The sequence below is a fragment of the Magnolia sinica genome, chromosome 5 (genome assembly GCF_029962835.1).
Source record: "Magnolia sinica isolate HGM2019 chromosome 5, MsV1, whole genome shotgun sequence".
Taxonomy (NCBI): domain Eukaryota; kingdom Viridiplantae; phylum Streptophyta; class Magnoliopsida; order Magnoliales; family Magnoliaceae; genus Magnolia; species Magnolia sinica.
Genome location: NC_080577.1, coordinates 21,588,932 through 21,615,611, shown reverse-complemented (window position 1 = coordinate 21,615,611; position 26,680 = coordinate 21,588,932). Strand labels below are relative to the sequence as shown.

At 40.4% G+C, this 26,680-nt stretch overlaps 2 protein-coding genes across 2 annotated transcripts in view; one reads left to right on the top strand and one right to left on the bottom strand.

Moving 5' to 3' along the window:
- The window catches only part of LOC131245721 (protein PIR), a 154,153-nt gene extending 133,252 nt beyond the window's left edge, over positions 1-20,901 (top strand). Inside the window, exons 29-32 of the mRNA XM_058245368.1 lie at positions 4,284-4,491; positions 18,807-18,979; positions 19,589-19,810; positions 20,500-20,901. Coding sequence (XP_058101351.1) covers positions 4,284-4,491; positions 18,807-18,979; positions 19,589-19,810; positions 20,500-20,694 — 798 coding nt within the window. The 3' untranslated portion in view covers positions 20,695-20,901. The remainder of the gene's footprint in view (positions 1-4,283; positions 4,492-18,806; positions 18,980-19,588; positions 19,811-20,499) is intronic.
- LOC131245720 (uncharacterized) lies at positions 15,729-17,893 on the bottom strand. Its single transcript, XM_058245366.1, has 2 exons — positions 17,101-17,893; positions 15,729-17,048 (listed from the first exon to the last, which is right to left on the bottom strand). The coding sequence occupies exon 2, from the start codon at positions 16,808-16,810 to the stop codon at positions 15,878-15,880; it is 933 nt and encodes a 310-aa protein (XP_058101349.1). The 5' UTR covers positions 16,811-17,048; positions 17,101-17,893; the 3' UTR covers positions 15,729-15,877.
- Positions 20,902-26,680: the final 5,779 nt, after the last annotated feature.

The window sequence follows — 26,680 nt, the reverse complement described above, 5'->3', positions numbered from 1 at the left end:
TATTGATATCGCAACATGCGAGATATTGAGACTACAATCTTTCGTTTCCTTTCCAATTGTTGATGATTTCTTTGTAAAATATCATGTGTTGTTGATATTTTGCAATATCAATGGATGTTCGGATGGAAAGTTGGATGGTTAAAGAGGCTGGAGGGGATGGTTGGACTGATTTCTTACAACAACACATGCTTTTAAGGCCCCATTAAATGGAAACTTATTATGTATACATTCTTTTTGCGCTTTTTTTAGAAAATTATTTCTAAATATACAAATATGTACATTTTAACATCTCCTGAAGTTTCGCTAAAAATTCCATCGTTTTTCCTATGTTTCCTTACATTTCCGGTTATCAGCGATATCAATATTGTTTCCATATCCCTAGCTAGCGAAACTTGTGGCGATACCGATACTTCGAACACTGGTGACATCGCAAGATAATGAAAACACTGCCATCGCCTGGGCGGGCCATACAATCATATCGGCCCCACCCATCATCAATAACACCACTAGTGGTTGAATAGACCATGTGCCATTTTGTGCCTATGTTACTAAACCACTTTATTTTCCAAGAAATGTCTTGTTTCAACACTTAACCTGTGCATGTGTGAACATCTGACCCACCAAAAATATAATATATGGACATAATACTATAGCTTTAGCAGAGAGATGAAACATAGTCAAGATGTGAGGCCCAATCAGCTGTATTAGAGGTCTATATCTCATTAGAGAACTGGTTCTACTAAAAATATCACCTTGAACTACAGAAGTGCAGTATTTTTTTTGAAGACACAGGTTGTCCCCACCTCTTTTTTGAAGTGAGACTAATCCCTGCGGATACACGCAATCACCCACAACCACGTGTGTCTGGTAAAGCCAAGGAGGGGAATCAAACCCTCACCTATAGGGAGCAAACCTATGGTAAAGACCATTCACCCAAACCTCGTTGGGTCATAAGTGCAGTATTGACCTTAATATATGTATATGATCAAAGCATAAATAGTATAGTTATGTCTGTGAACGTTACATGTCATACAAATGCTATTTTTTGGAAGTCAGATCGTGTAGAGTATATGGAAATATAATGTGATTTACTCGTTATGTCTTTAAACAAATAATTTCTTTATGTATTTTGAATTTTCATATTGAATGTTCTTATGCCTCTCTTATATAGCATTCATATTTTACTTGTACCAACATGTGGCTCAAGGACATGAGTGCTCAGGTTGTTCTTAATGTATGTGAGTCAGGGGTCTTAGAAGTTGGTATTTGAAAATCATTGACATGGAAAACCTCTGGTGACTTGTTCTAAATTTGCATAACAGTATTTATGCTTGGAAATCTGAAAAAGGATTACTTGTGCTATTGCGCACCTTGCTAAAAGAATTTTGGAAACTAGAGCTTTGTTGATGGATACAAATATATAGGCCTACCTCAGGGGGGGAAACTATAAAAATAAATTTTTATTTTTATTTTTTAAAAAAAAACAAAACAAAAACAAAAATACAAAAAAAAAAGGAGGAGAGAACTCTCCATTTCCATGTGGGTTTCACAGGAAAGATTCTCTTCTACTTAACTGTTCTGATGCAGCTGTGTATTCAATAATTGGCTAACAGCTCATCTTGGCAAAATGTGCTGAGGGAGGGAGGGTATTTCCCATAAAACCTTAAACCGGTTGCCCCTAGAAATATTATGTAGTTCCCATGGTATTGAGTACCATTTCTTAGGTATATTGACTCAGCAATAGGGAAACAGGACAAGGGACATTGGGGATTGGAATATGTTTTGCAGATGGGTGTTTCGAGTCAGCACTATTCTTTTCAAATGCCGTTTCTATCATGAATTTGCACACCTTCAAATACATATCACCATGTTCGAAGCTTTGTAAAGAACATCAAATTTCTCTTCTATGTTCTTTTGGATGCTAATATTTTGCTCATGTGCATAGTATGTGCAGTGAATTTGATATTTGAAGGGTAGATGTTGCAAAAGAAAGGAAATATTCATGGAATGTTTGTGAAAAACTCGTGCAGAAATACAATTTCCCTTTGAGATATTCCGTTTTAATGTATTTTTCATCTTTATGATTCCAACGAAAATTCTTATGATGTAGCCTAACATATTGGGCAGTTAAGTATAGAATGTTTTATGGGTAAAACATACTTTATGGGACAGAATGTTGGGCAGTTAAGGAACAACATGTTCATAGGAAGAGTGTAGTTGAAATGAGGATGTTCAGATGGATGAATGGGAATACAAGGATCAAATTAGATATGAATGTATCGAGGGAATTTAGGAGTAGAACCAATAGGTAATGAGATGAGGGAAAGTAGAATTAGACGATTTGGTCATGTGCAATGGAGACCAAGAACTAGACTGGTTAGAATGAGTTGGTATAAGTTGAAGGCTCTAAAAGGTCAAAAGGAAGGCCCAAAAGGACATGGGTGGAAGTAGTAAGAAAGGACTTGATGACCTATAGTCTAACTGTAGTTATAGTCCTTGATAGAATGGAATGGCAAAAAAGGATTGATACAAGACGGATGGTCTAAACTATGATGATGCAAATAAATTAATTAACGGATTACCAAAGTAAGCTAAAGCATAAAATAAAGCTAATATATCACAAATTTAGAGAAATCAAATATTCAATTAAGCTCAAGTTCAAGACCACATCACAATCCCACAAAAATAGATCCTCAAGGCTATTGATCGGACATGACCCAATGGAAAATAGAACTTCTATCTAGCATAGGATTCATTCTAGATTCAAGGATTCACTTGCGCTTTGCTAGGGTTTGAATGAATTAGGGTTTAGGTTTATAAATCAAGAAATTGAGAATTTAGGGCTTTATAAAAGGCTAGGGGTTAGGGTTAGTGTTTTATAAAATAGAGAAGAAGAGAAAGGATCAATAAGGGGAGGCCGTTTAGCTATACGGACGTTGTATGGACAGGTCCATGCAGTGTACGAGTGTGTTTGTACAGTCGTATAGACGGTGTGGTGGGGCTGGGTCGGTGATGAGTTGGGTTAATGATGGTGTAGTTAGGGTTTGAGAAAGAAGAGAGAAAAATATTTAATGGAAAAAAATATTTGAGGGAAAAAATAAAGAAATACCTTAATAGGAATAAGAAAATAAGTTGGAATCACTCCAATGGCTTCGCACTAAAATTTATTCACAGGAAGTTTTCTTGCTCAAAAGAAGCAATGTAAATCAACTTCATTCAATATCAATAATCTCAAGTCTTAATTCTCAAACAAGTATATATATATATAAAATAAAACATAAGCAAACCCTAAGTCTAGAACTATTTTGACTGTTTGAATCTATTAACGGTCAAGATCAAAACATAAATATCTAATAACCTAAAATAGAATTGAAAATAAAATAGAAATAAAGATGTGCCACACAGCAAAAGGATGATCTCCAACGTGCAACAAGTACTTCCACACATGATCAACGGCCTAGGTGAATGTGGTCCAATGTGTCCATGGCTCAGATGTACAAACTAGAGTGTCCGTACACCTAAACCCGAGTCTTCGAACATATCCAACGGTTTGAATCACCAAACTAACATGTCCAAGATATACAACTACATGGTCTAGCATTTGTAACGTCCAGATGTGGTCTAGGTCAGGCTGGGTGACGTCCAAATAGTACAAAGATGTATCAATCAGTTCGAAATAAGCAACCAACATGCATCTTCTCAGTGCAGGGTCTTCAAAGATGCTCAACCATACAGGGGTCTTTAACGTGGCTAAGAATTCGCATTGGGTGCAGTGGGCCACATGTAATGATCATCCAACAATAATGAAGCTGGGGTTGGGGCATCAACTCTCCTCCTCCGACAAACTCATGTAGGTGCTCGAATGCCCTCATCAAGGATTCATGGAGGCGACCCCAGTTAGTTGGGATAAGGCGTAGTTGTTGATCTTACCAATTAGGTTTCTTGTGTGGTATTGCATAGAACCCAAAAGATACCCTTCAAAAAAAAGAAAAGAAAAAGTCAGAAGTTTTAAAATTGACAACTCTACTTGAGTAACTTGATTCAAAAATCTGTCGAGTCGACAACTTGGTTGAGTTTTCCAAGTGTTGCATACCAAGACTTGGTAATGTCTAATACTTGCTAATGTCTACTACTTAAAATTAAATATATTGTAAATCTTGGTGAATTGAGTCGAGTTTTTCCAAGTTTTGTGAGTCAAGTTGACTTGGCCGAGTCAAGTTTTCAAAACAGAGCTTGTTTCAGATTGCTGTCTCCTAACACTTGTAGTTTTACATATGCAACAGAGAGAAGTTGAGACTACACAATTCATGCAAATTGCCCCATGGTTGGGATTGACTCCTGGAACTGACGAGCAAGTGCAACAAACTCAAGATGCCAAAGATAGTCCCATTGTCAACCTATTCAAATCTGCAACTTCTGCACTTGGGTCCAACGCTCAATATCGAAATCCATCACCTTTCTTCACCATGTCAAAACAAGCAGAAGCTGCTGGTACATTTTAATTCATCATGTCATAGAAGCAATTCCTTTTTTCTTAGTCTATGAATTAAATGGTATTCTTTTAAATTTAAGTGCAGATATGAGTGGATATGTTTGAATCATGTCATGTTCTAATGTATCTCTTGAATTTCCGTATTCGTCCCTAAAATTTAAAGTCTCATAAAAAAATCCGTAGTAGAAATGTACTACTGTTGTTTGGGCATTGTTACATTCTATAGGTGCAAGTGTTTCTTTAATGATGATTAATCATTTGAGCAAAGTTCTGGCTTTCCTCCTCTTTTTTTTTTTGAAAGGCAAGTTGGTTGATGGGACCGGCCGTTTCAAATCCAAAGGCAGTCTTCTTTTGAGTATCATCCCTCTGGCAAACATGGTGGCCTTTTGGACATCAGCAAATGATGCAAACCGGGTCAGGCCCAATGCACAGATTCTTTGGTCTGCTCCACCACCTGGTTATTGGAAACTAAATATAGATGCTGGTTTGTCAATCCATGATCTCAAGTGTTCTTAGAGATGAAAATGGGACCATAGAGTATCTTCTTGCAGGGCCCAGACTCAAACAAAAAGGAAAATGAAGCCATGAAGACTTGGTTGTGATCTTTTTCCAGGTTGTTAATTGCAGAGGGGACTCCTGAAAATGTTATCTAATTGACTTCAGGGAAAGCTTTGGAACCTTGGAGGTTCTCTTTTATCATAAATGAGATCAAATACTTACCGTCTTCCGTGTCCGTCTCTTTTTATCCTGTGCCAAAAGGAGCGAACTCAGCAGCTAGCCAGATGAGTCTTGCATGAGTTACTGTCTTCTTTCGGATCCTCTCTCCATTATGATGGGCAGTGTGCTCAAGTTCCTGCCTTTTTCTAATTAAACTTTGATAAAATTGGTTCTTTAGTTAGTCAAGGGGTATTTAAGTCAACTCTTGTGGACATTATATCTACCAAATTCTATCAATTGAAAAGGCAAGTAAAAAATAAAAAAATAAAAATCCTAACCCTTACACAAATTTCATCACAAGCCAGGTACAAGCCAAGTGAGGTGAAGCCTTATGCATTAATTGGGGCCTATGTGAGCTGATGCAGCCAGGTTGGCACCTGGCTACACCTAAACATATGACTGTAATACCCTTAAGACTGAGAAATGGGCACTTCTTTCTAGAGCATATTTATCCATCATTGTCCTCATTGCAAGTCATTCCAGAAGTTGAAAGGTCAAAGGGTTTCTTTGAGATCATATATCCTGTTTAGTGTTTAATGGAACTTGAGAATATTTAATCATTTCATGATTTAATCACATTCATTGATGACTTTTAGTGTTGGGGTGGAATGTCAGTGAAAGAGTATTTCTGCATTTCCTGATTCTTCGCATTCATTTATGACTTCTCTTAGGTTGGATTTGGATGTACCAATTATTTGAATTACTAACATTCAGTTGAATCAAAAGGAAGTAGCCAAAAATTGATGATGTTTCCTAGCATTTATTATGAGGAAGTAGCCCTCAAATTGTAGTTACATTTCTTTCTAGCATTCTGCAATTTGGAGCCCAGACACTCAATATGAATGCCAAGAATAAGGAGTCTTAGAAGAATTTCAAAGAATCTAAGGGCTTGTTTGGATGCACCCTCTGAATGGGCATTTGAGGCCTAAACACTGGTTTGACCCAAATGGCAGTTGCTGTTTTACGTTTGGATGCACTTTGTGATGCAGGACATGAAATTCAAATATGATGTGCAAGATTGTCAGGCTTTAGATCACGTTAGTTCAGAAACAATTACACAAAATTCCAGGTTCAAGCCTACACAAGCTAGGGCTGGATCAATCAAAATTATAGCTCAAACAATAATCAGAGGGTAAATTCATCCACCCATGCACAGAAATAATTCCCAATCCAAGGGATTCACAGATTTCAATTCAGGAAACCCTAAGGTTGAAGAAATGGCATAACATTGGGGATTTCAGTAATTTAGGGTTAGGTTTAGGGATTTTGGGTGAAAGAGAAGAGAGAGACGAACTAGAGAAGTACCACACGTGTGGATAGCAACAATGGCCCAGACGCACGTGCATGTGATCCCGGCCGCACGTGTGTGGGGCCCACTATTCAAAAAAAGGTCACCTTTGCCATGGTCGGCCAGGGATGGACTCCTAAACCTTCAAATCTCAACTCGATCCAACGCATGATTTGTGCGTGGTGCTATGTCGAAGTTTCAACCCTCCTGCAGGGCCAGATTTTGGAAATCTGCTGTAGAGAGAAAAACGCTTGCAAATATTGATGGATTTGCAGATGGAATGCATGAAAGAGAAGAAATATGGATGGAAGAAGGTGGGAGGCGAATTGGGATAGATGTAGCTTCGCACCACGGTAGTCAGCCCCTCAAGGAAGGGAGAGTTTCGCACCCAATTGAATCTCCACAACTCAGAAATTTAGAGGAGCAGAAAAACACAGCAATTTTATTAATCTTCATTGAGAAAAAAAGACTACAAAAAGTGCCTATTTATAATAAAACCCTATACCCCAAAACTCGCGCCATGTGCGCAACTTATTACTTGGAGACGAAGTAATAAAAAATAACAACTAATCAAAGCAATCTAAACTGTCTATGATATTCTTAATAACAATAATAAGCAAAACCCAAAGTACTAGATTAATTAGAATAGTAGGCCACGATCATGAGAACCTATGGTGGGATTCACATGACTATCGAGTCCACTCCAACGAACCAAAATGCCGTCCTCTAACTAGAAGACCCTCCCTGGACGTCGTCATCGATCCAGATCGATGGTAGGGCCCGTAAAAGCGTAGGGGGGTGTGCGTGTGTGCGTGATGTCCCCATCAACTCTCCCCGGCTGCGAAGATTTTGTCACTGGCGAAACAAAACTCCTGAATCACTCCAAGATGTCAAGATCAAGTCTCTAAAGCTCCTCCTCAGTGAGCCACGTACTGTCTGAAGCTGGGCGTCACTGCCACTTAACCAGGTACTAGGGGTGTATATCAAGTTGAATCGAGTCGAGCTGACCTCAACTCGACTCGGCTCGGCTCGGTCCTCAAGCCTGATTGGTCAGCTCGGCTCAGTTCGGTCAACAACTCGGGTCAGTTCGAGCCGAGTTCGCCATTGCGGCATTTTCACAAACACCTGGCCTGCACCTTCAAAATCTCACAGTATTTGAGACAACAACAATGGTTTTACAGGTATTTTATCAAATACCTTCTAAGCAACATAAAAATCAAGAAAAAAAGGGTGTTGGTTTCATATACATACCTTCCTTGCCACCGGCCACACTTCATCGTGTCATTTCATCAAACACTTGGTGAGCAGCATCAATATCATTGTAACCGAGTCACCGAGCTGGTTCGATCCGAGTTCGATTCGAGCTGGGTTCGATCTGAGTTGAGTCGGGTTGGGGCCAGCTTGAACTCGGCTCGAACTCAACTTCGAACCGAGTCAAATCGAGCTTTGTCGAGTCGAGTCGAGCGAGCTAACCGAGCTAGCTGGGTTCGTGTACACCTGGGTACTTCTGAAACCTGCCGCCCGACGTGGATATTATCTGATGGTCCACAATATCCTTTATCTCCTCTTTGGTTGTGGGAAGGGTAGGTATAGGAGGTAGAGGCTGAGAAAATGGGTCGGGAAGGGTAGGTATGGGAGGTAGAGGCTGAGACGATGGGTCGGGAAAGGACCATGGATCAAGGGAAAGGTCTAGGGAGTTAGGATGGTTAGGTAAAAGGCTGGACAATGCATCAGTGGCCCCCTGAAATGCAACTAGATCCTCCACGTTGAATGTGGAACTAATTCCTACGGAGGGTGGAAGATCTATCACATACACATTGAAACCGTTTCGTTTTATAATTTTGAATGGTCTAGCGCTACGTGTGTGTAATTTACGAATGGCTCCTTGAGGGTACCGCTTTGGCCTGATGCAAACCATCACAGAGTCCCTTACGTTGAATTCCTTGAAATGTTTAAGTTGGTTTGTAGAAAGCATATAATGTTCATTACTAGTCATGATCTTCTGCTTGATTTCTTGATGCTATGAATGAATGTAATACGCAAAAGACTCTGCAGACTCTGACGGCCAATGGGGCAGTGACATAGGGACAAGATCAATAGGTTTCATAGGTTTATAACCAGTAATGACTTCAAAAGGACTTAGACCTGTGGACCTATCAACAGAACTATTGAACACAAACTCGGATATAGGTAGTACGGTATCTCACATCCTGGTGTGTTGTATATCCCTCATAGGGAGAAACTCATCCGGTAGATCATCAGGAAAGATATCACGAAACTCATCCACTACCGGAATGGCCTCAGTGGGTAACTCTACACTAGCCTTTAGTGCACTCTCTCTAGCCACAAGGCCGTACATGTCGTACTACTAAAAAAAGGTGGTCCATGTCTGCCAACCAATCTTGAAAAGCTTTAGGGTCCAAGTGGTCATCAACCGTGGGGGCATCTACTCTAACTCCTTTGAGAAGTTGCGCATCGGGGTCATAGTGGTTTTTATGTCCCCTGACGGGGTGGGTGCATGGGTGTGCGCCCATAATCGATTCCTTGGCTACCTCCATTCCTTGGTCTATCCTCTTAACCACCTACCTGAGATTGAGCTTCCCCAATGGTGGGGTTTGCCCTGGCGGAGGTTTGTAGTTGGGGTAATGCGTACATCAAGTTGTTTAAAGCGTTGGGCCATACGTTGTTTCAAGTGCCTACCCAAAGACTCAAACTGTTGGGTCAGCTTGTTCATTGACTCTTGCAATTGCTCTATGTTTAGTGTAGGGTGCAAGCTAAAACCACGACTCGTATGTATGGGCATACAACCACTAACTCAATCTAAGGGCCTTCTACTACGATTATATGCACCTAGATAGGACTAATTGCTCCTATAGGACTCTATATGGAGAAAACGACACAATACTACTCAATTTCCAGCAACCTATCTGTCCAAAAAATCTGTCAACAGAAAATCCAACAAAGAGATATGCAGATTTTTTGAAAGCAGAAAATTCAGCAGCATATATTAGAAGTTATGGATCTCTAAACAACTCTATATGATGATACTTAATGCATAATGGACACAAATAAACTAAACCCTAGACATGTAATGCATTCCCCTATAAAAACCTTGTGCTCTGATACCAAATTTGATGCAGGACATGAAATTCAAATATGATGTGCAAGATTGTCAGGCTTTAGATCACGTTAGTTCAGAAACAATTACACAAAATTCCATATCCTACACAAAAGTTCAAGCATTCAATCAAGGGGAATCTATGCAGGTCTAGGCCTACACAAGCTAGGGCTGGATCAATCAAAATTATAGACCAAACAATAATCAGAGGAGGGTAAATTCATCCACACATGCACAGAAATAATTCTCAATCCAAGGGATTCACAGATTTCAATTTGGGGAACCCTAAGGTTGAAGACATGACATAAATTTGGGGATTTGAGTAATTTAGGGTTAGGTTTAGAAATTTTGGGTGAAAGAGAGGAGAAAGACGAACCAGAGAAGTACCGCACGTGTGTGTGATCCCGACCGCACATGTGTGGGGCCCACTATTCAAAAAAAAAGGCAACCTTGGCTGTGGTTGGCCAGGGATGGACTCCAAAACCCCCAAATCTTAACTCGATCTGACGCATGGTTTGTGCGTGGTACTCCGCCGAAGTTTCAGCCCTCCTGCAGGGCCAAATTCTGGAAATCTCTTGTAAAGAGAAAAACGCTTGCAAATATTGATGGATTTGTAAATGGAATGCTTGTAGGAGAAGAGAAATATGGATGAAAGGAAGTGGGGGTGAATCGGGATAGGTATAGCTTCGCACCACGGTAGTCAGCCCTTCGAGGAAGGGAGGGTTTCACACCCAATTAAATCTCCTCAACTCAGAAATTTAGAGGAGCAGAAAAACGCAGCAATTTTATTAATCTTCATTGAGAAAAAAAGACTACAAGGGGTTCCTATTTATAATAAAACCCTATACACCAAAACTCGCGCCATGTGCGCAACCTATTACTTGAAGACAAAGTAATAAAAAATAACAACTAATCAAAGCAATCTAAACCATCCATGATATTTCTAATAACAATAATAAGCAAAACCCAAAGTATTAGATTAATTAGAATAGTGGGCCATGATCATGAGAACCCATGGTGGGATTCATATGACTATTAGGTCCACTCCAACAAACTAAAATGCCGTCCTCTAACTAGGAGACCCTCCCTAGACGTCATCATCGATCCAAATCGATGGTAGGGCCCTCCTCGCGTACGTGCGTAGGGGGGCGTGCGTGTGCGCGTGATGTCTCCATCACTTTGCTCAAAAACTGTCTCATTTATGCTCAACAAAATAGGCATCAAAACTGTGTCCCCCTTCTGGAAATTTGAATGTTTCAGACATGAGGAAGTTGAGATGGACGTGTGAGAAGACTAGGAGGGATAGAATCAAGAATTAGGCTAGCTAAAGAAGCCTATAAGTGTAGCTCCGATAGGAGAAAAAATGATACAGAGTATATTGAGATGGTTCTACCATGTGCTACGGACACCTGAGATGGGTCCTTGCAGGACAGGAACTTTGATTATGGAAGGAGGATGAGAGGAAGGCCTAAAAGGATGAAGGCTTTTTCACCAAGGATAGGACCTTAGAAGGGACTGGCAAACAGGTTTTGTGAAGCTGACCCAGATAGCTAGGACAATGCCATAATGCTCATGATGATGATGATGAGAAGAAAAATATTGTAGCAAGACTGTTGTATCTTCATTTGCCTCCCTACACATGGGTGAATGGAAACCGCAAGGTTGACACAGTAATCCGGATTTCAAAAATAATAAAAGAAATCTTTCATCAAGTTTATTCATCATGTTTGGTATTTTTTGTACCCAGATTCAGGGTTATTGCAGAAGTCAAAAATTGCTTCCCTCTAAGCAGTGTTTTAAATATCGACGATATCAGCCAATATATCCCACAATATATCTTGTATCTCACTTGTGTGATACGAAACTCACAAGTAGTGGGATATATCCCACATGTTCGATTCGGTGAGCACTTTTTATTTTCGATCCTTTTTTTTTTTTCTTTTGTAAATCATGTTAAATCAGTGTCAAATTGTTACAAATCCATGATTTTTCCTGTTTTGCATGAAAAATCATGGATTGGGATACGAAACACACTAGTAGTGGGATATATCCCACATGTTCGATTCGGTGAGCACTTTTTATTTTCAATCCTTTTTTTTTTCCTGTAAATCATGTTAAATCAGTGTCAAATTGTTACAAATCCATGATTTTTCCTGTTTTGCATGAAAAATCATAGATTGGGAGCTTCGATTTCGAGATTTGGAGTAGAATGATCAGTTGCGGAAAATTGAAAAAAATAAAAAAATTCCCAATTTCTCGCAAATTGGTTGCAATCTTTTTGTTAAATATAAAATCAAACATATATGTAAGCTGATCTAGTGATTCTTCTTTTGCTTTTGAATGTATTACTTGTGTTTCCACACGTTTTCTTACGTTTATAAATTATATAAATAGACTTTGAATATACTTTGCATCAATTCAGTTAGACAGTGCATTGGTTAGGACCCCATATAAAGAAAATCTATTATGTTCACTTGTTTTTTGCAATGTTTTGATTTATAAGTGTGTATTGATTTTTATTTTATTTATTTATTTATTTATTATTATTATTATTTTAAACATTTAAGTTTCATTGAAAAATTCGATCAATTTTCAATGTTTCCCCATGTTTCCAACAACAATGATACATTACGCGATACAATTGATATCTCCCATGCGATAATCGATACATATTCGTATTCCAAGTGATGCAGGACATGAAATTAAATATGATATGCAAGATTTCAAGCTTTAGATCATACCAATTTCTAAACAATCACAAAAATCCACGTCCCACATACGATTAAACATTCAACAAGGGGAATCTATGGGGGTCCAAGCCTACACAAGTTAGGGCTGGATCAAATAAAATTATAAACGAAACAATGCCCAAATGAGTGTAAGATTCATCCATCATTGTAAAGGATTGCTCCCCAATTCAAGAGATTCACCATGTTTCAATTCGGGGGAAAATCTAGGGTTTTCAAAAGTTGAAAAACTTGGAATTTGGGATTATCTAGGGTTATGGTTATGGAATTTAAGGTGAGAGAGAAAAATAGAAGAAATACAGAACCTGAGATGGTTTTTGCGTGTGGATAGCAGGCCGGCCTGAGTGCACGTGCGTGACTGCCTGTCCGCACGTGTGTGGGGCCCACGAAACTGGAAACGGACTCCTTGGGTGTGGTCGGCCAAGGGATAGTAGAGAAGGATTTGATGAGGATAATGTGAAGAAGAGATGAGAATATTGAGAGAGAAGGAGGAGAGTTTGGGAGAGATGATGTGTTGGGCTTGCTTGCCCTAACACATAATATTTTATTATGATAAAGCATATAGTACACTGTAGGAGAATAGGGAAGTGTGCACATGCACTTACACTAAAAGGGCCCACTAACCACACACAATACACAATACAATACACTAGCATTCTCTATACTCCCCCTCAAGTTGGAGCATAGATGTTGATCATGCCCAGCTTGTCACGAATATGATGAAGAGCATTTCGACTCAAGGACTTTATAAGAACATCAGCAAGTTGATCCCCAGATCGAACAAAAGGAGTGACGATTTCCTTAGAAGCGACTTTATCCCAAATAAAGTGACAGTCGACCTCAATATGCTTGGTTCGCTCGTGGAAAACTGGGTTATGAGCAATATAGATGGCCGCTTGATTGTCACAGTGAAGAGGAATAGGATCCGAAGGAGGATAGCTAAGTTCATCAAGAAGATTGCGAAGCCACACGAGTTCACACGTCGCATGAGCCATAGCACGATATTCTGCTTCAGCCGAGGACCGGGCAACAACTGGCTACTTTTTGCTCTTTCAAGTTATAAGATTGCCACCTAGGAAGGTACAGAAGCCGGATGTAGAGTGGCGATCAAAAGTACTACCTGCACAATCAGTATCGGAATAGCCAGAAAGATGAAGATGACCATGCAACTGAAAGCGGAGGCCAAGACCCGGGGCTGATTTTAAATACCGAAGTATGTGGTAGACAGCCGTGAGATGAGAAGTACGGGGAGCTTGCATGAATTGGCTAACAACCCCCACCGCAAATGAGAGATCTGGGCGAGTAATAGTCAGGTAAATAAGCCGGCCTACAAGTCGTCGATACATCTCGGGATCAGTAAGGAGAGCACCATCATATGGTTGAAGCTTTTGTGAAGTATCCATGGGAGTGGTAGCAGGCTTGCACCCTAACATGACATGCCGGTCTCTATGAGAAGATCGAGCGCATATTTTCGTTGTGACAAGACCAATTTGGATGATGAGCCAGCAACTTCAATTTCGAGGAAGTAGTGAAGAGGACCAAGATCCTTGATCTCAAACTTGGTCTTCAAAAAATCTTTGACCTCCCTCATTCCAGCAGAATCACTACCGGACAAAACAATATCATCCATATAGACAATGAGAATCATGCTGCCTGTTGATCGACGACATATAAAGAGAGAATGATCGGCATGACTGCGAACAAAGCTGAACTCTAAGAGATCCTGACTAAATTTTTCGAACCATGCACGTGGAGATTGTTTGAGTCCATAAAGAGCCTTCTTCAACCGACACACAAGTGCAGGGTTGTGAGAAGCAACAAAGCCAGGAGGTTGATGCATGTAAACTTCCTCTGCAAGATCCCCATAGAGAAATGCATTCTTAACATCAAGCTGAAACAAGGGCCATGATAAATTAACGGCCAAGGAGAGCACAACGCGAATTGAATCAAGCTTAGCCACCGGAGAGAATGTCTCGAAGTAATCCACACCATGAGTCTGTGGGTAACCTTTAGCAACAAGACGGGCTTTATAGCGATCAATTGAGCCATCTGGAAGAAACTTAATTGTATAAACCCATCGACAGCCAACAGGTTTATGGCCTACAGGAAGTGGCACAAGATCCCAAGTATGATTCTTCTCAAGAGCAGACATTTCTTCCATCATCGCATTTGTCCAATCAGGACTCTGAAGAGCATGTGAGAGAGATCTAGGAATAGTCTGTGATGAAAGGGAAGCTGCAAACGACTGAAAAGACAGTGAAAGATGATCATATGAAACTAAATTACTAATGGGGTGTTGAGTACAAGATCGTGACCCTTTACGCAAGAGGATCACAGAGGGATCGACCTGGAGAGGAGAAAAAAGAAAGATCCTCAAAGAAGGTGACATCGGCAGAGACATATTTCTTGCGAGTCAATGAGTCAAAGCATTTATAACTTTTTTGACTTCGAGTATACCCTATAAAGACACATTTAATCGCCCTGGGACTAAGTTTATCATTACTCTCATCCAAAATTTGAACAAAGCATGTACAACCAAAAACTTTAAGTGGTAGAGGAAATAGATTATCATGAGGATATAATATAGTAAATGAAGATTTGTAAGACAATACGTGAGGGTATACGATTAATAAGAAAAGTAGCAGTTAAAAGAGCATCACCCCAAAAATGTTTAAGTAGATGCATACCAAGCAGAAGGGTGCGAGCAACTTCAAGAAGATGACGATTCTTTCGTTCTGCAATACCATTTTGTTGAGGAGTGCGAGCACATGACGTCCTAGACAAAATACTACGTTCCTGCAAGAAGGACGGAAAGACAGTAGACATGTATTCTCCCCCATTATCAGAATAGAGGGATTTGATGGAACAATGAAATTGAGTGCACACTCATGATAAAACACTTTAAACGCATCAAACACTTCATATTTAGATTTCAAAAGATAAATCCAAGTCATGCGGGAATAATCATTAATAAAGGTAACAAAATATCTAAATCCAAAAGTCGAGGTAACCGGAGCTAGTCCCCAGACATCCGAGTGAACCAGAAGAAAATGTTGAGATTTCCTCCCAGAAGAGCTAGGAGGAAACATAGCACGATGATGTTTAGACAATTCACAAATATCATAGCATAATGGTTTAGTGACAGATAAGGAGGGAAACAAAAGTCTCAATCTAGCAATGGATGGGTGGCCTAAGAGGCAATGCCACCGAGTCATGGACTCTCGATCTAGAGAAAGGGTACTAAAAGTGGCAACAGTTGTTTCATCGAGAAGATAAACGCCTCCTCGCTCATGCCCCCCCACCAATCACTCTCTTCGTTTGTAAGTCCTGAAACGAACAAAAGAAGGAAAGAAGGTGATGGAACAATTGAGTGATTTAGTAAGAGAGCTAACAGACAATAAGTTTAATGGAAAACGAGGCACATGCAATACGGAGGACAAAGACAAGGAATAAGAGAGAGGGATGAAACCAATCCCGGAGATGGGAGATTGGGTTCCATCTGCGACTGTGACATACTAAGTGGGAGAAGAAGAAGAATAAAAAAAAAAGAATTGCAACTTACCAGTCATATGGAAGGAAGCTCCAGAGTCGATGACCCAGGAGGTAGGAGAGGATGACGCAAGAAGGGCAGTACCTGACTGGGCTGAAGCTGCGTGAGAAGGCTCAGGAATATTCCGAATGTGAAGCCACATAAGGGCATCATATGCCACCCGAGAAATGATAAGAGACTCCCCTGAAGTAGACTGTTCAGCTGTCGGGGTGGAAGACTGTCTCAGAAGCAACAGTGGAAGCAACAGAAGCAGCGGCATACATAGGACGACCATGTAGCTGCCAGCAACAATCAACAGTGTGATTAGTTCCACCGCAATGTGAACAAATGCGGGAACCATCACGTCCTCGTCCACAACCACGAAGACTACGACGCTGCGACTGCGATCTCCCTCGTGGCCTCTACCATGACCACCAAAACCAGAAATGCGCCTTGAGCTCAAGAATGGTACCCGAAGACCAAGGGAGGATTGATCGCCAGCAAGATGTGCCGAACGCTCGGGTGACACAACTGAATGAGAAGGAAGAGTAGAGATTATAGCACGCTGACACATGGCATAGACTGTCGTCAATGGGGGAAGAGGATCCTGCATAACAACCTGATCGCGAACGTGAAGATAATCAGAATTCAACCCAGCGAGGAACTGCATGATACTAGTATCATCCCGTTGCTTATGAGCATGTACATGATCCTCTTTACATTTGGAAGGAAGAGGCTGATACATATCCAACTTATCCCACATACCCCGAAGCGTCGAATAGTAGTCTTTTAAGGATCTGGAGTTTTGTTGAAACCGACCAATTTCTTGAATAAGCTGGAATACCCGTGAAAAATTCTGAGATTCCGAGAACATATCATGAAGCGTATCCCAAATGCCTTTAGCCGAGGATAAAAACATTACTGAGTGGCTAATCGAGGAATCTATGCTATTCAACAACCATGCAATAACTTGATAATTCTCCTTTGTCCAAGACTTGTAGGTAACATCTGTAGAGCTTGGGGGATCATCCAAAATATACGACAACTTGTCATGGGCTCTTAAAAATACTTTTACAGATTGTGCCCATTGAAGATAGTTGTCACCATTCAACTTAATGGAGGTAATCTGCAAGGGGTTGGATTCAAGAGACCCTATACTAAGAGATGAGGGCCCTTTGTCAGCCATAGTAGAGTCCAAGAGAAATAAACCTATGCCAAGAGACCCCCTATGCCAAGAAAGATTGATTCAAACAACTCTATCTCACTCAATCCTTCAAGATAACAAGAGATAAACCTCAAACAAATATCAATCATCCAAAATACTGTGAAACGCAGTCAAATAAGGCCTGACCGAGTGAAAAATGGCGCAACCGCATGCCCATTTGAGGTTAAAAACCTCTCAAACATTGATCTTAAGTAAAAAAATCCACCATGGATAGCTTGGGAGGAAGATTTCGGTCCATCTTAAGCAAAGAAACAAAAGAAAAGCTTACCGATTTGAGGTAGATCGAAGAAAAACAGAATCTGGGGCCGATTTTTGAATTTCTCTATTTCGCCCAAAATACCATGAAATGATGTCCAATAAATTCTGACAAAATCATGACAAATCTTCTAAAATCAAGATCTATTAAACCCCTAAACTTTTAGCTCAAATGAAGTCTATGCGTCTGTACAACGCTGACGTCAGCCGTACGCAGGGTGACGTGTCGCCTCTCAACCTGTTGGATGTGGAATGCCTGGATCTTTGCTCTGATACCAAGTAGAGAAGGATTTGATGAGGATAATGTGAAGAAGAGATGAGAATATTGAGAGAGAAGAAGAAGGAGGAGAGTTTGGGAGAGATGATGTGTTGGGCTTGCTTGCCCTAACACATAATATTTTATTATGATAAAGCATATATTACATTGCAGGAGAATAGGGAAGTGTGCACATGCACTTACACTAAAAGGGCCCACTAACCACACACAATACACAATACAATACACTAGCATTCTCTATAGGCCTACTCTCACACCAAGTTTCGCGACGATCCGCCTTCCGGTGTGTGTGTGGTGCTCTACCGAAGTTTCAGCACATCTAGTGGGCCAGAATCTGGAAATCTACTGTAGTGGAGAACTTGAGCACAAAAAAATGATAAATCTGAAGAAGGGAGGGTTGTGGAAGATGGTGGATGTGGGGTGGAAGAGATGGGGATGATTTGGGATACTTGTGGCTTCGCACCACGGTAGTTAGTCCTTCGAGGAAGGGAGGATTTCGCACCCAATTAGCTTCTTCAACTCAGAGGGATAGAGAAGAAAAAACGTAGAATTTTATTCATAAGCTTCAATGAAAAAAAAAAACCCTACATGGGGTTGCCGCGTCATGTGCGCATACTAAAACTCAGAGACGAAGTAACAAAAATAACAATTAATCAATGCAATTAAGACCGTTCATGATGTTTCTAATAGCAATAATAATCAAAACTCAAAATCCTATATCATCTAGGGTAGTGGGCCCTGATAATCCAATGGTGGGATCCACATGATGATTGGGTCCACTCCAATGATCCATAGCAGAACCTCCTAGCTAAGAGGTCCTACATATATGTCGTCATTGATACAGATCGATAGTGGGGCCTTTCTCCTCCTTGAGTACGTACATAGGGTGGGGGGCGTGCATGTGCGCATGATGTCCCCATCACCAAGCGTGTGATATGTAACGTGATACCGATATTTCAAACACTGCCTCTAAGAATGGTTAAAATATACTGGCTGCGCTTCAACTGATTTAATATGCTTGTCAAACTTATTCATCACCAATTACTTTGTTTCAGATAAAATTATTGCCTTAGATGGGCTAGTCTTTCAATGAGTTTGGGTTGCGTAGCTTTAGTTCTTTAGTCCTGGAACTAATGTATGTTTCCTTTTCTGTTGCAGATCTATTGTACAAAACCAACATGCATACAGGAAGTGTGCTGGAGTACACTCTTGCTTTTACTAGTGCTGCATTGGATAGATGCCGTAGCAAATGGAGTGCAGTGCCAAAGACGGGGTTCATTGACATTACAACTTCAAAGGACTTCTATCGTGTTTTTAGTGGCCTTCAATTTGTAAGCTGCAACCTTGACAGATCTCTTAAATTGTAATAGCATTGTTTATTGCACTAACTGAAAACATATCTTCTTGCTGAAACAGAATTCCTAGTTTTCAAACTAAAAGGATTTAAATGATGTGGCCATAAATGTCATGACAGAACTTAATAATCCCAAGACATTGCCCTTTAAATCATGTTACAAGTTGATGTATATTTTGATGGCCCTTGATAGAGTGGAATGGCAGAAAAGGATTCATGTAGCCGACCCCAATTAGTTGGAAAAATGCGTAGATGATGATGGTGAAGATGTATATTTTGACTATTAAGTTGAAATGAATTGGGTTTTAATCAGAAGAAATGAAGATCTAGGAGGAACCTTTATCAGAAAACCGAAGATCAGTCCCATTTGTGGCAAGAACCTTAGGGAGGGAGGTTGAGATGGTCTTATTCAAGTGCAGTTTTCGATCAACATAAACTGTGACGGTTCTCCCAAGAAAGATATCTCCTAACCCATTATGTCTTTACAAGACATCCACTTACTCATCAATCATTGTGATTTTCTGGCTTGGTTAATCATTGGATGTACACTGTTACGATTTGTCTAAGAATTTCCATGAATTTGCAGGGATATTTGGAGGAGTCCGTTCAAGATCCATCAAACAATCGTGAATCTTTTGGTGATTCAGTAGCCTGGGGTGGCTGTACAATAATATACTTGCTTGGTCAGCAGCTGCACTTTGAGCTCTTTGATTTTTCTTATCAACTCCTCAATGTTGCCGAAGCAGAAAGTGCAACAATTACCCAAACTTTACCATCAGACCGTACAAGGAATGCTAATTATGTGCAGGTAATGACATGACATTTGAAAATGCATACTTTGATTTGAATGTTTGGTTGTGCTATAGCTTTCCCTAGAAGAAATGCATCAAATCCCATCACAAGGGAAACAATCCAGTAAATGAAGATGGCATGGTATGTGGTTCTATATAAATATAAAATACACACGTGTGCATGTGATTGCACACATGTGTGAGTGTGTAAATGTGTACATGTGGGTGCGTGTGTACATGTGGGTGCGTGTAGTTTGCCCACTGTTTGCCCACGCTTTTGCATCAAGACCTATCTGCAACTGTGTGGAAATAATCCACTAAAAGAAGATGGCATTGTATGTGCTTATATTTTCTCTTTGGGTCATTGCTTTTGCATCAAGACATAGTTCTGCAATTGTGTGAGTAGGTGATGGCTTTCCTTTGTCCTTAAACCACATGTCATGAAGACCATGATCTCAGTTTAACGGCCTGCTAGTCATTCTGAAGGGACAAGGAAGGAAAATAATGAAATACTAAAATACAATTGAGGAGAGGGAGAGGGAGAGAGCTGGGAGTTGTTTTTTTTAAACCATATTTTTGAGGCTGAAGGTTGTAACGTGCTGTTGTAAAGTGTCTTGATGTCAGACGAAAATTCTTCGTGGTTTCTCTGCCTTACCAAATCATTTTTTTTTCACCATTCTGATTGCATTCTTTCTTCTGCATAAAGGGAAGCGAGAACCTATTGGAAGCCATGAAGAAAGCAAGAAGGTTGAACAACCATGTGTTCTCGATGTTGAAAGCATGTTGCCCTCTTGAGGACAAGATAGCGTGTGCGATCAAGCAAAGTGGCGCCCCACTGCATCGAGTGAAGTATGAAAATACAGTCTCTGCATTTGAAACATTGCCACAGAAAGGTGCCTGAGCCACTCCTTTTTTCACTAATATTTCCCCTCTATATTTTTTCTTCTTTTTGTGTAATGCTCCAGATTCTGTAGTCAACTTTCTTAGTGAATATTAGTGCAGCAGTCAGACACTGAGAGCCTTAAGTGGGTGTGGTATATATCAAACAGGGTCATGTGCTCTTGTAATTGTGTGCTTTTGTAATGTAATATAGTGCAATTTCTCCTCATCTGTGCATCAAGATTTTGAAGAAATCGTATCCAAATCTGAGGATGCAGACCATGCCAGGTGAAGGAAAAAGCTTGGAAATTTTTGTTAGTTGGGGAAGCCGCCCAGAATGTAGTTGTTTTTGTCACATTTAAGAGACGAAAATTACAACCTGACATGATCTTTACAACAGTTGAAGACGATGATGGTTTTTGTCCCTTTTTTCCTTCTTCTATCCTTTCTGAATAAAATGAAAATTTTTCTTATTGTTATCATAGGAAATTTGAAAACATCTTGTGTTCCTCGTTTTCTATGATATTAGACACGAGATTCTAGTCCTTTGATAGAGTGGATTTGCAGAACTGGATTCATGTAGCTGACTGCAGTTAGTAAAGATGGTGAGGATAATGATTATTGATTAGACATGAGATTCTAGTGCAGGCGGCCCACATGAATGTTTACCTAGTGCAGGTGGCCCACATGAATATCTGTAAACCGCTCATCCATGGATGGTCCTTACCTAAAAAAGAAAAATCACACTGATGGATGATAACCATCCAATTTCAGGAGTAGACATAGAAAAATGTTCTGGAGGACTTTTGAGGATCCCAAGGTTCATGTAAAAGAATGTTCGCCATTCAGCATGTAAAACTCGTGTATTTGGTGTGTTAGACCTAATGGAAGTCTGGAGCTGTCAATTAGACTGTCGAAGTGTCCTGAAGCAAATTGTAGCACTGTAACTTACAGTGCTGTGAAAGCGCTGGGTCACAGGAGTCGTTATTTAATACTTTGGGAAGATTTTGATGGTTGATACGACTATTGAAATTGCAGAACCTGCTGTAGATGGGTTATAATAAGCTTTGATTCATGCATGCTATTTTCTTGATTCATGGATACTTTTTTCTTGAATCCAGATAGCTGGGCTATTTTTGGTTTCAGCCATCCACTAGATGTCTGCCAATTGGCAAGATCAATTATTAAATCAGTGTAAATTTTGGTCTATGGTCAATCTAGGTTGGTGATCACAGTTTGAAAAGTTCAATTTGTAAACGTATGTGCCATGTATACAATTTCTTAGTGCTTGTGTATAAACCATTACTCTATCTGAATATTGAAGTTTCTCTCTAAGGCATTCTCAAAATACATGCTGAAAGCCCCTCTGGAAACATCATCATCATCATCATCATCATCTAAGCCCTATCGCTACTACGACCCACCATATCAATCATGTCCTGTCATTCCATCAAGGATCATATCTTTAGCTAAACCATAGGTTTTGAATCTCTTCCTACTACCTCTAGCCATGTCATTTTGGGCTTTACCCTTTCCCCTTTAGAGCCTTGAACTTGAACCGACTCCTAACCGGCAGTTCTTGGTTTCCATCGCACATGACCAAACCATCTAATTCTAGTTTACCTCGACTTATTATTTGTTGGTGCTACTCCCAAGTTATGCATTCATTTTTAATTTTACTTTTCCTTGTTTTCCCACTCATCCATCTCAACATCCTCATTTCAGCTACACATCTTATGAGCTTGTTGTTCGTCGACCCCCCAACATAGTCCCATAAAAAATGGCTGGTCTTATAGCTGTCCTATAAAATCTCCCCTTCTTTGATTGTTTTGTAGCTGAGAGTCTCTATGGTAACAAAGGGGTAAAAATGGAGATCCAACCACTTGGGAAATCTGATTTGGAAATTGGATGAAGCAGTGTATGTGCGCAGCTATTAAAATCATCAAAAGAATCAAATAGGCTACAAAAGGACATCTTTTGTGCCGAGGGAGAACCTCTTCTTCTAGTTTTTTTTTTTTTTTTTCCTTGTCTAAAAGGAATTGAATCCAAACATCAGGGTGTTTGGATTCTTCGACCCATTTGGTTACTATCCAACTTCTATCTAGATAAGCTATTATGGATGCAGATAATCTTCCCCACTTGAATAACCCCAGACCGACTGCTGCATGCCTTGGCATCTAACAGTACAGGTCTGAATATTCCAGCTGTCCATTAGGTGTCCCAAAGTGTAGACAGTCTCCTCATCCAGGACTCGGTTTGGGCCATCCATTGGGTGGGCCACAATTGTATTTTAATGTTGATCATCGTCTGACTTATTTTTAACCGTCCATTTCTTTTGAACATTGGGGATGGGCTGACGACCAGACAATCGAGGGTTGTGGCCCACCTATGTATTGTTGGAACCTGTTGGAACCTTGAAACCCCTTGTATTCAACGAAAGCTGCCCGGGCTAAAATACCAGGCAACACGTTATTAGGAGATAGAACGTTGATACTCTAGCAGTCACTAATAAATTGTAGAGGTGCCGTACAAGTAAACCCTCCAACTTGCCAAACCAACCAAAAATCACACTGGGCAACTGACCAATTTGTGGATATACAGTGGACGGTTGAAATGAACAGTAGTCAGAATTCATCAAACAAATGTCCACTAATCACAAGTCAGAATCTTTCAATTAATATGATTTTGGAATGATCGCCTATCTACTGTGGATCTCACAATTTAGGTGGTTTAATTCGAGTTAAAGATCCCCTCATGTGGAAGATCTGAGTGCCTGTGCATCAACCATCACACTCTGCCAGAGTATGAAGTCCCCTCATTGTTAAAACGATGGGGCAAGGGTTTTAATATATAGAGTACCAGGGCAAATTCTTGCACTCAATGACTAGACATTATTAAAAGAGTAGGTATTCACAGCGAATAGATCTTGTGCGAAATTCAGTCCTATCCATTCATCAAGTGGACCATATCATTGAAAATGATTTTTTTTTTTTTTTTTTTAAAAAAAAACAGACATCCTTATGTGGGCACTCGAACGCATGAACTCAGTGTTGAAACCCACTATGTTTACCACTGAGCAATGGGTTTGAACCCAAAAAATTATTTATACCCATTGATAAATAACAAAATATAAATGTGGTCCACTTGAAGAGTGGATGTGATTGATTTTTACAAGCGGTGATTCTTATGATATAGAGAAAACATCGAACGGATTAGATGTTGCACGCATGTGAAAAGTTAGACGTTATTCCTGAGTGGACTGTAAATTGTGGTCTAACTGGTTGGACTTAGAAACATGCTCTTATTAAAATACATGGAGAGGGAGAGAGTCTTAAAGCAAAAGAAGGGTTATTTAGGTACCCTTTCAGATTACTATGGCCATTAAAATTAGTACCTTACCTTTTTACATGCCCAATTGTGTGGTTGTGATTGTCCAATCATGTTTATTTGTGGGTCATGTGCAATCAAACGGTGGATTCCTTCTGTCCATTCGTCTTTCTTGATCGTTGATGGCCCAGGTAGGCCCAGTAGATATTGGTACTGTGATAAGTTAAGTAGAAATTCCAACTACTAATAACTAGCGTTTAGTTATAGAAGAGCCAGTGTCACAAGTAGAATACAATGCAATGTTCTTCGTTTTTGGGGACCGTCTGACTTGGATTGCCAAAGTGGTATTTCATTCTCATAAGAGGCTTCTCTATTCTTATTTCTTTTTCCCCGTTTCTCCTCCCAACCTTACCAAATTGATACGTGAACTTTCACGTACAACCCTGTCTTTTTCCCTCCACGTGTCATGCGTCGTGGGACTTCCTACTCGAGCAACTAATGGCCACACCATTAAGATCAACGGTGGTGGAAAGCAGACCAATCCATTAAGTGGGCCACATCTGTAGGTTGAATCAGATCATTTGCTACCTCTTAATTTCAACACTGCAACCTCCTGATGAGTGGACTGACCTGATTTTCGCTCCAAGAGATATTGTTGTGTGGCCTACCTTTTGCATGGCTCGTATGTGAGGAAAGACAGGGCTGTATGTAACGAGTTTGTTCATCCATGTGGCAGCTCATCACCAGCATGTGTGGCCCCACTGCTAAGATCGTTTGATGATCGAAACCGTTCATAGTCTGGATGCTACTCTGGACCACCATTAGAATTTCACATCGAACGGGTGATTGTGGCCATATCATGCGTAGATGAATTTAGAACATTGAAAAGGAAATTTTCAATGGCTCAGATTCAACCAAAAGGTTGGGACCATTTTTTGAAGCTGCGTATTGCATTATAGCTCATTTATTGGAGCACGGAGAAGATGGACGGCTCGTATTACAGGACCATCTCTACATGTGGGCCCCAAGGGGGAGACACATGGTGACCATCCTGAATCGCGACGTAGGGGATTGTATGATAACATAATAAAATATGACGACACACCTAATACCATTTAAAAGAACACATCCATGTATGAACAGATACCTACCTATTAAATCAAGCTAGTGCAATCTTTTGGAAAACAGCTTGAAAAAGAGAACGGACAGCCCAACGGTCATTAGGGTTGGTGGGTCCCTTTTTTAAACGCGTATTCTAAACCCCACGCTTCTTTCACGAGGTATAAAAACAAGGAGATGATATTAGATTTTTCAACATGAGTGGGCCCCACCGCCCTTGTCTCCGTCCCTTTCACCGCATCTCGAAGCATCTTCCTCTCCTCCAACTTCTAGATGCATGCATGATGTATGTCATTACATTACATGCAGATGTTCTCATGTCAAGGGTGGCAATGCATTACACAATGCTTGAGTCTAGAGCTTTTCAGTTTGTAATTTGTACAAGTGGGGCCCATTTCAATAATGCAAGATGTGATGGCCCCATTGAGTAAAAAGTTTTCCAGATGGAAAATCATGACCGTTTAAAGAGGGGCCTAATAAATCTACGGTGAAGATGGAAAATATAGCAACGGACGGAAGGAACTAAAATATTCTATAGCTAGAATTTTCCAATACGGGGTATTTTTCAAGAGGGTCATCTTTTCAACGGTTTGGATCATGGAACCATCGACCCAACTTGTACAACTCTCGTGTACATGCATTGTAAGTTGTAAAGCGAGGAGAAACACGTAACAACGGCCTCGTGCATCGGGAGCCATGTGATGAAACTTTCATAAAATCCAATCCGTCCATCAGGTGCGCTGTCTCATATTCACTTGGGATACAATGGCCAACAGAAGTTAGATGGGCCACACCCTACCTAAAAGTTGGGATGGGACGCCCACGTTAGGGTTAATATACAATCCAATCTTTTCATTTGATGTGACTCATTACGATAAAATAATACCCAAAAATCAAAGTATTCCAAAACTCAGGTGGGCCTTCCACGTGAATTTAGAGATTTTAAGTATAATTTTATGAGGTGGCACACCTAAGTGTTGACTCAGCCTGATTTTTGAGAAAATGCTAAACAAGGAGTGATGCACCTGATGGATGGGGTGGATTTTGTTCGCGTTAAGATGTTTTCCCATTAGAGCTGTGCGTCAACTTGAGTTGGACCGAGTTAGGGCTGACCCCACTCGATCTGATTTTGAAAAAAGGACTGTCCCGAACTCGACCCGACTAGGTTCCGAGTCTAGCATGCCTGACCTTATCAGAGTCCGGGTCTAGCGTGGACTGATTTGGACTCAATCCGACCTGGTCAAAAGTACTGAGTCAGGTCGAGTCGACACTGAGTCGGATCAAGACATGAGAGAGAGAGGGGGAGAGAGAGAGGAGGAGGAGGAGGAGGGTTTTGGTGGTGGGCAGCTGCCAGGCTTGGAAGAGAAGGAGGATAAGGGAGGGAGAGAGAGCTTGAGAACAGGTCGAAGTTGAGTGCAACAGGTAAGATTAGAGATACTTAGAAATTAAGTTTTTTTTTTTTAAATATACTTGAATCCGAGTTGAGTTTGGTTTTGGATCGAGTGGAGTACAACCGGATTGGATTTTGGGCCGAGTTAATGGGTAACTCGGACTCGACTCAG

Excerpts from the sequence above, each read along its gene's own strand:
- LOC131245720 (XM_058245366.1), bottom strand. The coding sequence starts at position 16,810 with ATGTTTTTATCCTCGGCTAAAGGCATTTGGGATACGCTTCATGATATG.